At 40.2% G+C, this 15601-nt stretch overlaps 1 protein-coding gene across 1 annotated transcript in view; it reads right to left on the bottom strand.

Moving 5' to 3' along the window:
* SCG3 (secretogranin III) overlaps positions 1-4114 on the bottom strand; it is a 30975-nt gene extending 26861 nt beyond the window's left edge. The window contains exons 1-4 of the mRNA XM_004377665.2: positions 3645-4114; positions 2918-2970; positions 2445-2484; positions 2118-2333 (exon numbers count right to left, since the gene is read on the bottom strand). Coding sequence (XP_004377722.1) covers positions 2118-2333; positions 2445-2484; positions 2918-2970; positions 3645-3732 — 397 coding nt within the window. The 5' untranslated portion in view covers positions 3733-4114. The remainder of the gene's footprint in view (positions 1-2117; positions 2334-2444; positions 2485-2917; positions 2971-3644) is intronic.
* Positions 4115-15601: the final 11487 nt, after the last annotated feature.

Below are 15601 nucleotides of genomic sequence, written 5' to 3'. Positions count from 1 at the left end.
CTTCCTTCCTCAATGTCTAGATACAGCAGTTCGTTTATTCCCGCATGTATTCTTTCATTTGTCATTGATTCATTCACAAATCCATTCAATGGATTCATGAGCTTCCAGATACTGAGGTTACAACATCCGTTTTCTCGTAAAATTTTCGGTTTAGTTTTGGAGAGACACTGAGTTTAGTTTGGAGAGAGATACACGTAAGAATGTAAAATTGCACATCACAATAAGTACCACCAGGAAATGGTACAAGGTTTCTATCAGATCATGTGGGCCAGATGAACCCAGAGATATAGACAGGAGCCAGTCCATGCAGGGCAACGGAAGCCATATCAAGGATTTTGGTGTTCATCCTGAGAGAAACGTGAATATACTAAAGGGTTTTATGTAAAAGAGTGACATGTTCATTATTTGTGTACTGAAAAGATCACTCTGGCTGCTACATGAAGAATGAGTTGGAGAGGGGCAGAGTAGATGCTGGGAGGTCTGTTAGAAGACTTTGCTGTGGTTCAAGTGAGACACGATTGTAATTTGGACTAGGATGGTGGTGATTTGGGATAGAGAGAAGACTTGAGAGATACAGAGGAAGTAAAATGGATAAGATTTGGTGGACTGGATTGAGAGATAAGGGGAAGAGAAAACAAGAGTTAGTTTGACTCCCAGGTTTCTGCCTTGAAGACTGGATGGAGAGTAGTGCCCTTCCTAGGAAAAGAGCACTATAAGAGGACTAGTTGTGAGGTGGACATAGATACTGAGTATAATCTTGGACACGTTAAGTTGGAGGCACTTCTGAGACATTTAAGGGAAAATATTAAGTAGACAGATACAGAGGTCTATACCTCAGAGAAGTCTGGGCTGGTGACATGGGACAGCGGATGGCAATTGAGGTTTTGGACAATGTTAAGATGGCCTTGGGAGAAAGGATATAGCTAGAGGAACATGGAAAAGGAAATAATGGATGTTTTTGACCTTTTGGGGGGCATTTTATTAATTTAATTATTTGAAATTATGATATTTTGTTTGCACTAATGGTTAAAATAAATCAGAATCTTAAAATGAATTCAATAACAAAAATAGAGAGTAGATTTTTAAAGTTTCCAAACCATCATTAAAAAAATCTTTGAAGAGAAAATAAAACTTGGGCCTCTGGAACTGGGGCTTTGTACCAGGGCTTCAAACCAGTTTGCTCTGGTTTGAACCCCTGTTGAGAATTTGCACTTCTAACAAGTTCCCAGGTGATGCTAATGCTGCTGGCTAGGGACTGTTATGGATTGAACTGTGTCCCTCAAAAATGCGTGTCAACTTGGATAGGTCATGATTCCCCGGTATTGTGTGGTTGTCCTCCATTTTGTGATCTGATGTGATTATCCTATGTGTTGTAAATCCTAACCTCTATGATATTAATGAGGCAGGATTAGAGGCAGTTATGTTAATGAGGCAGGGCACAATTTACAGGATTAGGTTGTACCCTGAGTCAATCTCTTTTGAGATATGAAAGAGTCAAGCAGAGAGGAGACGGACCTCATGCCACCAAGAAGGAAGCCCTGAGAACACAGAGCTTCCTTTGGACCCAGGGTCCCTGTGCTGAGAAGCTCCAAGACCAGGGGAAGATTGATGACAAGGACCTTCCCTCAGAACCGACAGAGAGAGAAAGCCTTCCTCTAGAGCTGGCAACCTGAATGTGGACTTCTAGCCTCTTCAGCTGTGAGAGATTAAACTTGTGTTTGTTAAATCCATCCACTTGTGGTATTTCTGTTACAGCAGCACTAGATAACTAAGACAGGGACCAAGTCTGAGAACCACTAGGTAGAGCAGTGGTTCTCAAAATTTATTATACATAAGAATCACCTGGGGATTTTGTTAAACTGTAGATTCGGATTCAACATATCGGGGGTGGAAACGCAAATTCTCAGCAGGGGTTCAAACTGGAATGAACTGGTTCAAATCCTTGCTTTATGCCTTACCAGTCAATTTGGGCTTTATCTCAGTTTTGGACTTGACTAATACAGGATTATGAGTGTAGAAGAGATATTTTTAAAATATAGGATTCTCTCTTAATCAAAAATAGGGAACTCCAAATTAGAGAATATACGTAACAAAAAGTTATTTTTTTCCTCATTTACCTTGAAATTTATGATCCAGCCCACTTTTAGTAGAATCATAATCATCAATTACTCTTCGATTCTTGGTTGAATCAACATCGTCCACATTCAATTTATTATCATATGGGGAGCTTCTTATGGATTGTTTTTCCTTCTCAATTTTTTGTTTTTCTGTTATTGCCTTTAGTAGGGTCAAGTTATCAGCAAAGGAATAATTGCTTTCTCCTGCGTTGTTTTCTGGATGAAAAGCCCCCAAACCCAACATGTGATTTTAGTTAAGATACTCTAGGCCTACATTATTTAAATTAATAGAAATATAAATAAAAATTAAATTAAAAGAACTTTTACCTGGTGGGTATATATTTTTAATCTTTTCTGCTTCAGCAATCTGTGAAGTAGAGAGGGGATAAACTGAATTTTAAATCATTGCTCCAGTATTTACCAACTGTCACATTCAAATGATTTAACCTCCATGGGACTTAGTTTTCTCAATTATAAAATGTAGACAGAAATTTCTTTCTCAAAGCTTTGTTGTAAGAATTAAATGAGATAAATTAAAGTGCAGATACTCTGTAAATATTAACTCTTTTCTTCTTATAATATCGGAACAGCTAAATCTCCGGTAAATTAAACCATCTTACAATAGAGTGGATGTGATGTTGAGCTAACTGGGTTAATACAGAGCCAGCTCTATGTATTATATAGAACAATGTATATAACTCTCAGGGCATAGAAATTACCAAGATTATATTTATCATCTTATTTTCTGTAAATTTACTATTAAGGAAATAATAGCATTTATAATTTCACTTTTGACCTACCTGTTCATTCAAAGGTCTTTCTGCACTTAATTGTCTATTATGTATGGATTTGTCTAGAGTAAAACACACAAATATAAATTTAATTGTGCATTAGGAAGACACAATGTCTCTAATTAATAAAACCTTTTAAAAAAGAAAAAGAAATATTAGGAGAAAGATTGTTGGATGAGTACGAAACATAAATATATATTAACGAAGATGATCAAGATTATACAATAACAATGATTATCAACGTTGCCTTGCTTATCCTAGTGTATTTCCTGAGTTAACAGAATCACACTTCTTTTGTTCTGACCAAATATCTAACATTTAGTTCTAAAACTTGACTTACTAGCTGTTCTCAAGTAGCCAGAACATAATTTGAATTGGTATTATTGGCAAACTAAGAGGTCCTTCATCATCCACTGCACACGATATGAATAGAATATCTGAGAAAGGTTGTAAAACAACTAGAAAAAAATCCAAGCTGCTTTATTAGGCAGAAAAGCCACATCCCCCCTTTTCAAAATAAGATATTTCAAAACAACCCATGTTTTTACTCTATCATTTAAAAAGTGAGGGGGAAAAATATACCTTGGGTCTCTAAATTCCAATAGATTTCTCTGTCAATATGCATGGATATGATTTGATTGGAAAATGAGACAAGCTGATTTACAGCTCACGGATTATGTCAAACTTTACCTTTTCACGGAGAAATGAGGAGGACGGAAGAAAACTGTGCACATACCTTGGCTGCCTCCCGGTTTGGGGAAAGCTTGAACTGGGCTGTAGAGTACCAACATCATAATCCAGGTGCCAGTCCAAAGGAGCCCCATTCTGCCACGCTTGGCGCCGGGCTCCCGAGCTGTAGCTTTTGTTATGAATGAAAAGGAGGACTAAAAACAGGAAGCGCCAGGTGGGCGGATGCGGGCGGGGAGAGTAGCCGGGAGGTCTGTCTGCGCGGCTGAGGAGAGATGGGGTTAGAAAGGCTCGAGAAGCTCGGGAGTCAGGTCTTCAGGTGGAGGAGAGCGCTGTCCGCCCCGTGAGTGCTGAAGTTCTGTGACTCGAAGCCGACCGCTGGTCCGCCAGGGCGTAGCCTCCTTCTCACCTCCCTCCTTGAGAGGAAGTGAGGAAGGAAGCGCATGCTCCCAGCAAGCCAGGGGCGAGAAGGGATGGCGTCAGCGACTCCAGCGCTACTCCAATCCCCCGGGAATGGAAAGGAGGTGGGGGCGAGAGACCGGCTGGCGTATTTGCCGTGCCGCAGTTCAGGGTCAGCTGGACTGCCGTAAACTAGGACATCATTGTCGTAAACTGCCAAGTAAACCTTACTTTACCAGAGAAAAAGCGAATGCTTTTTATGCTGGTGCACCTGCCAAGATGACCTTGTGCGAAAGGCTCTGCGTTGGGATTATTCTTCTGGCATATCTGCTCCAGAATCCCTTCTTTCCATTCCACCTCTTTTACCCAAAAGGTAGATATGATTCTTACATCCTTAGAAGAGCCCTGTCTTTTTGTGGGTTGGGTTGACATGCCAAGCGTCCCTTGGCGCTCTTATTTGTGTCTCCACTCTGTGGAGTCTTTTTTGAATTGAGAAGTTCAGGGAACATTCTTTCAGATAATCAGACTGCTGCAACACACTCTCGTTCTTCCAGATGCTGAAACAGACAACAAATTATTGAGTGTTCCCCTAAGAGTGACTGTCTTCACCAGTCCTGGGAAGGTGAGCAACAAGGACCAGGTTCATTCTGAAATTTCCCCTCTTTCCCACCCCTCCTTAAAAAAATAGGAAGAAGAAGAAGGCTGCATTTCTGTAAAATTCTTACCCGGGATTCAGTCATGTCTAAAGACCTGCATATTCCAGGGGTCTTTCAAGAGAGAGGATAATAATGAAAAGACATTTTCATTATAGCTAGTCAGGGAGGTGCTTTGTATATTCTGAGAATATTCCCATAAACCTAAGACTGTTTCATACAAGGAGCTACCAAAATGATGAATATAAGCTACACTAATATGAGTTTATAACGTGTGCTGAGTAAGCTCTTTAACCCCTGATATTTAAACAAAGCTTGGACTCTTTCCTTTGGACTGCAGCATGCTGGGAACCAGTCTGAATAATGACCAAAGAGAAGGAGTCTGCACAATTGGGCCTTTGATTCCATACCTCTGCTTTTCAAAGAGCAAGTTAGTCATTCAAATACTTAACAATAAGCAAACAAATCTCCCTCACTCTGGAGGGTTTGAAAATCACTCAGTATTGCCTTTCAGAATTTAAGGAGTACTTTTAAATCTAACAACGACTTCAAAACAAATAGCTGCTCTTAGCGGTGATAAAATAGCATTATTAGCCCAGTATACTGAATTTTAAAAAGTTAAGTCACACTTAAAAATCCCAGCTAAGTAAAGATAAATATCCTTCATTTCCTCTTCTCTAAAAGAGAAATGACAAGCTCAGTTTACTTGACACTGTTGTTGTTGAGATTAAATGAGTACATGTTTTAATCAAGCCATTTTGATGTCATTAATATTTTGACACAGCCTAAAAATTAGTCATTAAATGTTTTCATCTTTTAGGAAATGTAACCCAATATTGTGTAATAGCTATTCACTGGCCTGGAGAGTCACATTGTCACTTATCTAATCCCTCAGTGTCTTAGTTATCTAGTGCTGCTGTAACAGAAATACCATCAGTGGATGGCTTTAACAAAGAGAGATTTATTCTCTCACAGTCTAGGAGGCTAAGTCCAAATTCAGGGTGTCAGCTCCAGGAAAGGCTTTCTCTCTCTGTTGGCTCTGGGAGAAGGTCCTTGTCGTCAATCTTCACTAGTCAAGGAGCTTCTCAGAGCTGGGACCCTGGGTCCAGAAGGACATGTGCTGCTCTTGGCGCTACTTTCTTGGTGGTATGAGGTCCCCATGTCTCTCTGCTTGCTTCTCTCTTTTATTTCTTAAAAGAGATTGATTTAAGACATGACCTAATCTTGTAGATTGAGTCCTGCCTCATTAACATAACTACCACTAATTCCACCTCACTAACATCATAGAGGTAGGATTTACAACACATAGGAAAATCACATTAAATGACAAAATGGTGGACAATCACACAATACTGGGAATCACAGACTAGCCAAGTTGACATACACTTTTGTGGGAGGGATGCAATTCAATCCGTTACACTCAGCCTCACTTTACCCTTTGTCCCATTCCTAACTCATCCTCCACTCAATAAATGTTTGTAATTAGGAGAAGCTCAAGATGGAATAAAGGTAAGGGATAGCTATGGAGTACATGCATGGCTAGCCAAAAATAAAAAGTAATTTTGGCCATTTTCTGCCGTTTGAATTTAAGGTGACTGTGTTTAAATGTCCACACTAAATTTATGAATCAGATGTTATGTTTCTGATCTAACGAGTAAGGTATAAATTAGCTTATGTTCTTCAATTTTATGGATTTTCTCACAGGATTTAATATAGATCTATGACTAGATTGCTCCTAAATTTCATTCATTCGTTTAATAAATGTTTATTGAGAACTTGCCAGGTCTTGAGATAATTGCTAGGTATACAAAGACCAGTAGTACGTGGTCACTACTAGACTTAGAGCCTAACCGAGAGAAAGGACTGTGTCTATAGCAACACAGCAACAACCATTTAGTGAATAGGTTTCATATGCTACACGTAGTTCTAGGTATTTTAGCTCAAAAACTCATTTAAATATAAGTAAATGAATAGGCAAAAGAGAGTGTTATGGGTCTCTTGTATGTGCAGAGTTCAGTGGGGGTTCAAACAATGGAATGAATGGTCAGTGTTATGGATTGAATTGTGTCCCCCCAAAATGTATGTCGACTTCGCTAGGCCATGATTCCAAGTACTATGTAGCTGTCCTCCATTTTGTGATATTATGTAATTGTCCTATGTGTTGTAAATACCAACCTCTCTGATGTTAATGAGGAGCCCTGGTGGCGCAGTGATTAAGCATTCGGCTGCTAACCAAAATGTTGGCAGTTCAAATCCACTAGCTGCTCCTTGGAAACCCTATGGGGCAGTTCTACTCTGTCCTACAGGGTCGCCATGAGTCAGAATCAACTCAAAGGCAATGGGTTTTATGATGTTAATGAGGCAGGATTAGAGGCAGTAATGTTAATGAGGCAAGATACAATCTACAGAATTAGGTTGTATCTTTTATAAAAAAAATGTTTTTATCGTGCTTTAGATGAAGGTTTACAGAACAGATTAGTTTCTCATTAAACAATTAATACACGTATTGTTTTGTGACATTGGTTGCCAACCCCTCGATGTGTCAACAGTCTCCCCTTCTTGACCTTGGATTTCCCATTTCCATTCATCCAGCTTTCCTGTACCCTCCTGCCTTCTCGTCCTTGCCTGTGGCCTGGTGTGCCCATTTAGTGTCATATACATGGTTGAGCTACGTGTATTATTGTTCGTTTTATAGGCCTGTCTAATCTTTGGCTGTCCAGGGGCCATACTCTCAGGGTTTCTCCAGTCTCTGTCAGACCAGCAAGTCTGCTCTTTTTTTGTGAGTTAGAATTTTGTTCTACATTTTTCTTCAGCTCTGTCCCGGACTGTCTATTGTGATCTCTGTCAGAGCAGTTGGTGGTGGTAACCAGGCACCATGTAGTTGTTCTGGACTCAGTCGGGTGGAGGCTGTGGTAGTTGTGGTCTGTTAGTCCTTTGGACTAATCTTTCTCTTGTGTCTTTGGTTTTCTTCATTCTCCCTTGCTCCAGACAGGGTGGGACCAGTGGAGTATCTTTTTTTTTTTTAATTGTACTTTAGGTGAAAGCTTACATCTCAAGTTAATTTCTTATACAAAAATTTATACACATATTGTTTTGTGACATTAGTTGCAATCCCTACGATGTGACAGCACACTCCCCCTTTCTACCCCAGGTTCCCTGTGTCCATTCAGCCAGTTTCTGTCCCTTCCTCCTTCTCATCCTGCCTCCAGACAGGAGCTGCCCATTTGGTCTTGTGTATCTGATTGAACTAAGAAGCATACTCCTCACGTGTATTATTTTTTGTTTTATAATCCAAGCTAATCTTTGTTTGAAGAGTGGGCTTTGGGAATGGTTTCAGTTCTGTTAGGTTATATCTTGAGTCAATCTCTTTTGAGATATAAAAGAGAGAATTGAGCAGAGAGGAGAGGGACCTTATTACCTCCAAGCAAGAAGAACCAGGAGCAGAGTGTGTCTTTTGGACCCGGGGTCCTGGCGCTGAAAAGCTCCAAGACCAGGGGAAGATTGATGACAAGCACCTTCCCTCAGAGTTGACAGAGAGAGAAAGCCTTCCTCTGGAGCTGGTGCCCTGAATTTGGACTTCTAGCCTCCTAAACTGTGAGAGAATCAATTTCTGTTTGTTAAAACTATTCACTTGTGGTCTTTCTGTTACAGCAGCAGTAGGTATCTGAGACAGTCAGGAAAGTTTTCAAAAAAAGAAGACTTTAAAAAAATAATAAAATGATTAAAATATTTGATTTTTGTGTGTAGGCACACATAAATATTGAATAATATAAAAATATGTTAAAATTAGAAGACAAGTGGCATTGACAGAGACAGATGATCATGAAATAGACAACATACACTGCTCAGTGAGTTGATCACTGTCACTTGTGTATGTGTCAACACACACATGGATTGATCGTCATGTGCTCATGCACAAGTGGAGAAGATGCCTTTTGATTTGAACCTTGAAGATAGATACAGGTGAAATGTGTTTTCATTTATTATAGAATAAGTTTATTATATGAATTATTGTCATATATTTTATTTTAGAAAATTCCAAACAAACACAAAAGTAGAGAAAATTATTAAAATGAACTCCTATGTACCTATCACCCAACTTCAAACATCATTAACTCATGATCACTCTTTTTATTTTGTATCCCCAACCACTTCGCACCCCAAGGGATTATTTACCCATAACAATCTCAGACATAATATTATTTCATCCATGATATATCACTATGCTTATCTAGAAGGTAAGGATTATTTTTTTTCCTACATGACTGCAATACCTTTATCATTCTTAATAATAATTGAATATCCAATCAGAGTTCAGATTTCTACAATTGCCTAATAAATATTTTTATAGTTTGATTTGCTTGAATCAGGATCTAAAGAAGCCCATGCTTGGCATTTGGTTGGCATGTGGGACACAGGTGAGTGTAAGGCTGAAAGGCAGATATTGCAAGGTTTTCTTTAAATTCCCCAGGTAAGCTAGTTGCTTCCTCAGGATACTGTGCACACCTCTAATACAGCATGCATCCCATTGTGCTGATTCTTGTAGATGCTTCTTTTCTCTTTGTGTAAAAAATATTCACTGAAGGAAAAGTTCTTAAAATACAAATAAGCAAAAGGGGAAAAAAATCATCTAATAGAGATAACCACTGCTAACTTTTGGTATAGATCCTTTTGGTATATGTTTTTTCTAAGAAAATATATATATATTTATAAAATTGTATCTCTACAGTAATTTTCTGCTTATTTATTTGGGTGTCTACTCCACTAGAGGAGTTCCTAGGTGGTACAAATGATTAAGTAACTTGGCTGCTAATTGAAAGGTTGGTGGTTTGAGTCTACCCAGAGGTGCCTCTGAAGAAAAGTCTGGCAATCTACTTCTGAAAAATCAACCATTGAAAACCTTAAGGAGCACAGTTCTGCTCTGACACACATGGGGTCTCTATGAGTTGGAATCGACTCCACGGCAACTGGGTTTTTTTTGGACCCCACTAGATAGGATCTTATCTTATTCATCTTTGATTTCCCAACCCCTCTTACAGTATCTGGAAATACATTTGATTAAATAAATGAACGAAGTGATGGAGGGTTGTCTGTTTACCTTTTGTCTTCAAATGTCAAGACTATGATGGCTGTCCCACATTGGAGGATCGTGACCATCTCGTAGTGCCAGGAGCTGCCAGTTCCTGAAGAGCTGTTACCTGCCCTGTCAGTCTGATTCCCCACTCAGAATTTTATTTACCAAAGAGTAGTCTTGCAGAACAGATGTTCATGAAAGGCCGAAGAATGGAGAACCAGAGCTGGAAAAGGCCCTCACAGCAACAGAGTTGTAAGAATGGATCTGTGACTTTAAAAGAGACTGACAGAGGATACCAGCACTAGAGATGACTGCTTCTACCGCTCAAAGGAGAAGTAAATGTGGAATTTGGAAACTGAGTAACCAAGAATAATGGAAATGAGCAAATTAAAAGACCAGATCAAATAAAGTCAAGCCTGAAAATGGTATATGAATAAAGAAAAGGGCCCACCTAGTGAGTGGAAAGTGCCAGAACTGATTCTGAGAGTGGTGGCAGAAGGGAGCTAGACAGCCAAATTTTCTGGTTGTTCACTTACCTTACTTACACTGTGGATGACCCAGATTGGGCCAACTGCCTACCCCAGGGTAGGGAGAAGGGTGTGACGTACTATGACTGAGGGTTCCCTTCAAACCACAAGGGTAGAGTAGCTCCCCAGAAGGAATCAGGGTGAGGGTGTCAGACAAGCTCACACAACAGATATTCACTACACTGTGGAATACAGTATTTAAAATGGATTAGGTGTTATTGGGTGAAGAATACTAAGTTGTCTGCTAGTAGTATGATTACTGTTATAAAAAGTGAGTGTGTATGTACATGTACGTGCATACATAGAGAGTTACCTGGAAGTCTGTTTCCCATAACATTTACTGTGGTTGCCCAGTTAAGATGTTTTTCTTTGTTCATTAGGCAGTTTTAAATGTCTTGAATTTTCAACATAAGTATTTATTAGTTTTATAACCATAAAAAATAAAGCAATACAGTTTATATAAATAATTTTATATACAATGTTTCATATTATATTATGCTTCAGACAATTCTTAAAAAATTATTTTCTTTTGGAGTGTGAAAATACAATGTGATAAGGTCAGTGGAGGGAATTCTCTGACACCGTGTTATTTCTTTTTAATTTTATTGTGGTAAAATATATGTAACAAAAACATGCCATTTTAACCACTTTTAGGTGTACAATTCAGTGACATTTTACATTCACCATGTTGTGACTCTGCCAGTTCTTGAATGCCATTCTAAAGCATTTTTTCACAGTGTATTGTCATTGCTTGGAGCCCTGGTGGCACAGTGGTTAAGAGCTATGGCTGCTAACCAAAGGTTGGCAGTTTGAATCCACCAGCCACTTGTTGGAAACGCTATGGGGCAGTTCTATTCTGTCCTATGGGGTCGCTATGAGTCGGAATCAACTCGATGGTAACATGTTTGGTCTGTTTTTCTTTTTTTCTTTCTCATTGCTTATATATCTTTTTTCTTGTCTTGAATTCTTCCTCAAAACATCATGATGAAGATACCATTTTTTAAAATCGACTTTATATTTTAGAGCATTTTTAGGTTTACTCCAACATTGCACAGAGGATTCCTATATACCCTCTTTATCCTCTGCACATAGTTTCTCCCATTATTAACATGCAGTACTGTGATAAATTTGTTACAACTGATGAACTAAAAGTCTTAGTTTGGAAGCTCTGCTGAAAGCCGTTCATACCATAGCAACACACAAGTGGTTCTTTTCAGTTGGATGGTGGGCGCACACAAAGTGCGCTGGCTGAGAATCAAACCTGAGGCTCCCACATGCAAAGCAAGAATTCTACCACTGAACACCAGTGCCTTACACTGCTATCTCTATAGTTTTGCCTTTTCCAGAATGTCATATAGTTGGACTCATACAGTATGTAGCCTTTTCAGACTGGTTTCTTTCTCTTAGCAATATGCATTTAAGTTTCCTCCGTGTCTTTTTGCAACTTGATAGCTCGTATCTTTTTATTGCTCAATAATATTCCAGTGTATGGATGTACCATAACTTGTTTATCCACTCACCTATTGAAGGACGTTTTGGTTATTTCCAATTTTTGACAGTTGTGAATAAAGCTGTAACAAACATTCACGTGTAGTTTTTTGTGTGGACATAAGTTTTCAACTCTTTCAGAGCATGATTGCTCGATCATATGGTAAGCCTATGTTTAGCTTTGTAAGAAACAGCCAAAGTATCTTTCAATGTGTATTTTTTATTGTAACCTGCTTGAGAGGGAAGGCTGGTCAGGGATCATCTTTCTAATTGGTGCCCAGCATATAGTAAAGGGGTCAATAAGCGTTTTTAGTTTAATGGGATCTAATCATTTTATGAATGTACCCATAGCAGTTCTCTTACATGAGACTTGGTACATTTTCCAAGCCACAGATGCACCTAAAGCGGCCAAACTGTACCAGACACCGTTCCCTCCCCTCAGCCCTGCCCATTTCCTCACTTTCCAGGAAGAAATCTGCCAGCTCACCACATCAAGGGGTCCAAAAGCAGGAAGCAGAGCTTCATATATCTTCAGAGCTCAATCCTTAGATACATTATATCTTTGCCAAAAAGTCCTGTTCTTAGGAAGACCTACTGTCTCAGGTTGGGTTCCCTGGGAAGCAGACTTTGAAATGGGGAAATTTATTAGGGAGTACTCTTGAGTCAGCACCTATGGAAGGAAGGAATGGCAAGGAAGCAGGATTTGGTAGGGGAAGAAGTTGAATTGCAATATAGTCTCAGTGGAAGCCTTAACCAACCCTTTGAGGAGTTCTAAACATGGGATGATGCTTTGGAGCTGTCCTGAGTTGGGGAGAGATGGCTAGGCTTTTATACCCCTGTGTAGGTCAGTCACTGGATGTGGGCCTTCCAAAGAAGTCATGACCTTGTGTGAGGTAGTTCTTTTTAGCTAAGGGCTGTCAGCCCACAGCACTGCCAGCAGCTAGGGGAATAAGTCCTTTAGTCTGAAGGGGGATCTGAGCAGTACATCTACCACATGTACACTGACCCCCTTATTTAAAGTTGTAACTGTATTCCCTTTACATTTCTCCATTGCACTTATCACTTTCTAACATACTATATATTTGTTTAACTTATTGTCTCTCTCCCCTAACTAGAATGTGGGCTGTATGTGGACAGGATTTTTGTCTATATACTTTTTTTCACCACTGTATTCCCAGCATCTGGAAGACTATACACTGGTTGCCATCAAGTCAATTCCAACTCATGGTGACCCCATGTGTGTCAGGGTAGAACAGTGCTCCATAGGGTTTTCAGTGGCTGATTTTTTTGGATGTAGGTCACCAAGCCTTTTTTCTGAGGTGTCTCTGGGTGGACTTGAACCTTCAATCTTTTGGTTAGCAGTGAGTATGTTAACTGTTTATACCACCCAGGGCCTCTAGACTAGTGTCTGACATGGAGTAAGTGCTCAACAAATATAGATGCCTGGAATTCGCTTTAAAATAACCCAGAAAAAAATGTAGTTAGCTAATAGAAAAATAGAAAAACTAAACTAAACTAAAAAACAAGATTGGCCATTAGTTGACAATTATTGAATCTGGGTGATAAGTACACAGAGGTTTAATATCCTATTCTCTCTAATCTTGCATAAGTTTGAAAATTTTCATGATAAAAACCCTTTAAAAAAAAGGTTTATTTTGAATTTACTGCTCACAGGTGGAGAAAGTAGCAAGAAAGACTATTCTTCTTTCCTCTTCTTTCTCCCAAAGGTATGCTGAAAATACAATTAAACATCTTTCTCAGTGGAACAGGAAATCAATAGCTCTGCTCTGGTGTTCCAAAGCCCATCTTGCAGCCATCCCTGAGGGTGTGCTGCTGCCACAGGCACCCAAAGTGACTTACCTGCTGTCATGGGTTGAATTATGTCCCCCCAAAAATGTGTGTATCAATTTGGTTGGGCCATGATTCCTGGTATTGTGTGATTGTCCACCATTTTGTCAGCTGATGTGATTTTCCTATGTGTTGTAAATCTTGCTTCTATGATGTTAATGAAGGGGAATGAGTGGCAGTTGTGTTGATGAGGCAGGACTCAATATATGGGATTGGATTGTGTCTTGAGCCGGTTTCTTTTGGGACATAAAAGAGAGAAGTGAGCAGAGAGACAGGGGGACCTCTTACCACCAAGAAAATAGCACCGGGAGCAGAGCATGTCATTTGGACCCAGGGTTCCTGCACAGAGAAGTTCCTAGTCCTGGGGAAGATTGATGAGAAGGACCTTCCTCCAGAGCCGAAAGAGAGAGAAAGACTTCCGCTGGAGCTGACACTCTGAATTTGGACTTTTAGCCTACTTTACTGTGAGGAAATAAATTTCTCTTTGTTAAAGCCATCCACTTGTGGTATTTCCGTTATAGCAGCATTAGGTATCTAAGACACTTGCCAACTTTCCTGCAGACTTCATAGTGCAATTCTAGTTTTCTTCTCCTAGGATGTCAACATTTTCAACTATTGCATAATTTGGCCAGCATTTCTTGCAGACACTGCATAGGTATAATCAGTCAGGACTAACTTGTTCGGAGACATGAGAGTAATTTCTGGGTCTCCCCCTGTCATCAGACATGGAACAAAATATCGGAGGAGACTGTGCGAGAGTGCTCGCCTCTCCCCTCTCTTTTCTGCGGCCTACCCTATCAATCCCTAAGAAAGGCACCATGTGATGTGGCTCCTGTGGCCACTCTGACATCATTTCCTTCCACACTCCTCACCAACCGCCCCCCCATCTCTGAGCTGCAGCCACAAGGCCTCTGTGGCTCCTCTAACAGGCTGAGCAGGCCAGACATGCCCTTGCCTGAGAGGTCTGACAGTGACCACCTGGAATAGTTTCCACCTGGCTCATTTCCTCACCTCCCCCAAGTCTTAGCTTAAATGTCACCTTCTCCGTGATGAGTGATTTAAAATTGCACCCATCTCTCCCATCCCTGTACTCCCAATACCATTACCTTGCTCCATGTTTTCATTATTCCTTGTCCCTTATCTCTTTCAAACATGCTACATACTTTATTTATCTACCCCAAGCTGGCATGTGGCAGATGATCAATAAATAGTTATTGAAAAAATTGAATGGATAAATGAAGCTAGAGTCCTGTGCTTCTCCAACATTATTCATACGTTCAAGATTTTCCAAGTTCATCCTTATTTTGACTACCTTGTTGTCATTATCCCTCGGCTTCCCTTCTTGCCCTATACCTCCATCCCTCCAGTTCATACTTTAAAGCAACTAGAGTGATCTTTTGAAAATGTAAGGCTGACCAAAGGTAAGGATGAAGTTTAGGCAAAGCAACAAAGGAAGGTGCATTACTCTGGGTCTAGTCACAGCTGAGAGCCACTACCTGAACCTGGTATGAGAGCTGTACAAGAAGGCACAAGAGGGCCAGCTGAGAGGAGTGGAGGCCTTCACTGGAGGATGCAGCCAACAGAAGACAACCAACAGGAAGGGAGCCAAGGAGATAAAGTCCCTGACTCCACTCTCCTACCTTTCTCTCATCTCCTAACAGCGCCCTCCATCTGTTGAACTCAATCAGGATATCAGAGCTCAAGGGAGCCACTGATGCAGTCTTTAGGCATCAGCCTTGTTGGGCACAGGGCAGGGTAGAGTGGGGATCTGGAGGGAGGGAGCAAATGGAAAACATTCACCCTCTCTTCTCTCATGCTGCTGCATTCCCACGACCATTCATATAATTCCCAGAATGTGACAAGCTTTCCCCTAACTCAGGGCTTTTGCAATTGCACTTCCTTCTGTCTGGAGTGCTCCTTCACACAGCTAGCTCCTTCTCATCCTGGTTGCAAAAATGGCATGGTGTCTAACTTCAGGGTGAGGAGAGAGAATTGAAATCAGCATCAGCCCAAGGCT

Source organism: Trichechus manatus, unplaced genomic scaffold (genome assembly GCF_000243295.1).
Source record: "Trichechus manatus latirostris isolate Lorelei unplaced genomic scaffold, TriManLat1.0 scaffold00052, whole genome shotgun sequence".
NCBI classification, from domain to species: Eukaryota; Metazoa; Chordata; class Mammalia; order Sirenia; family Trichechidae; genus Trichechus; species Trichechus manatus.
This window is presented reverse-complemented; position numbering and strand designations above follow the sequence as displayed.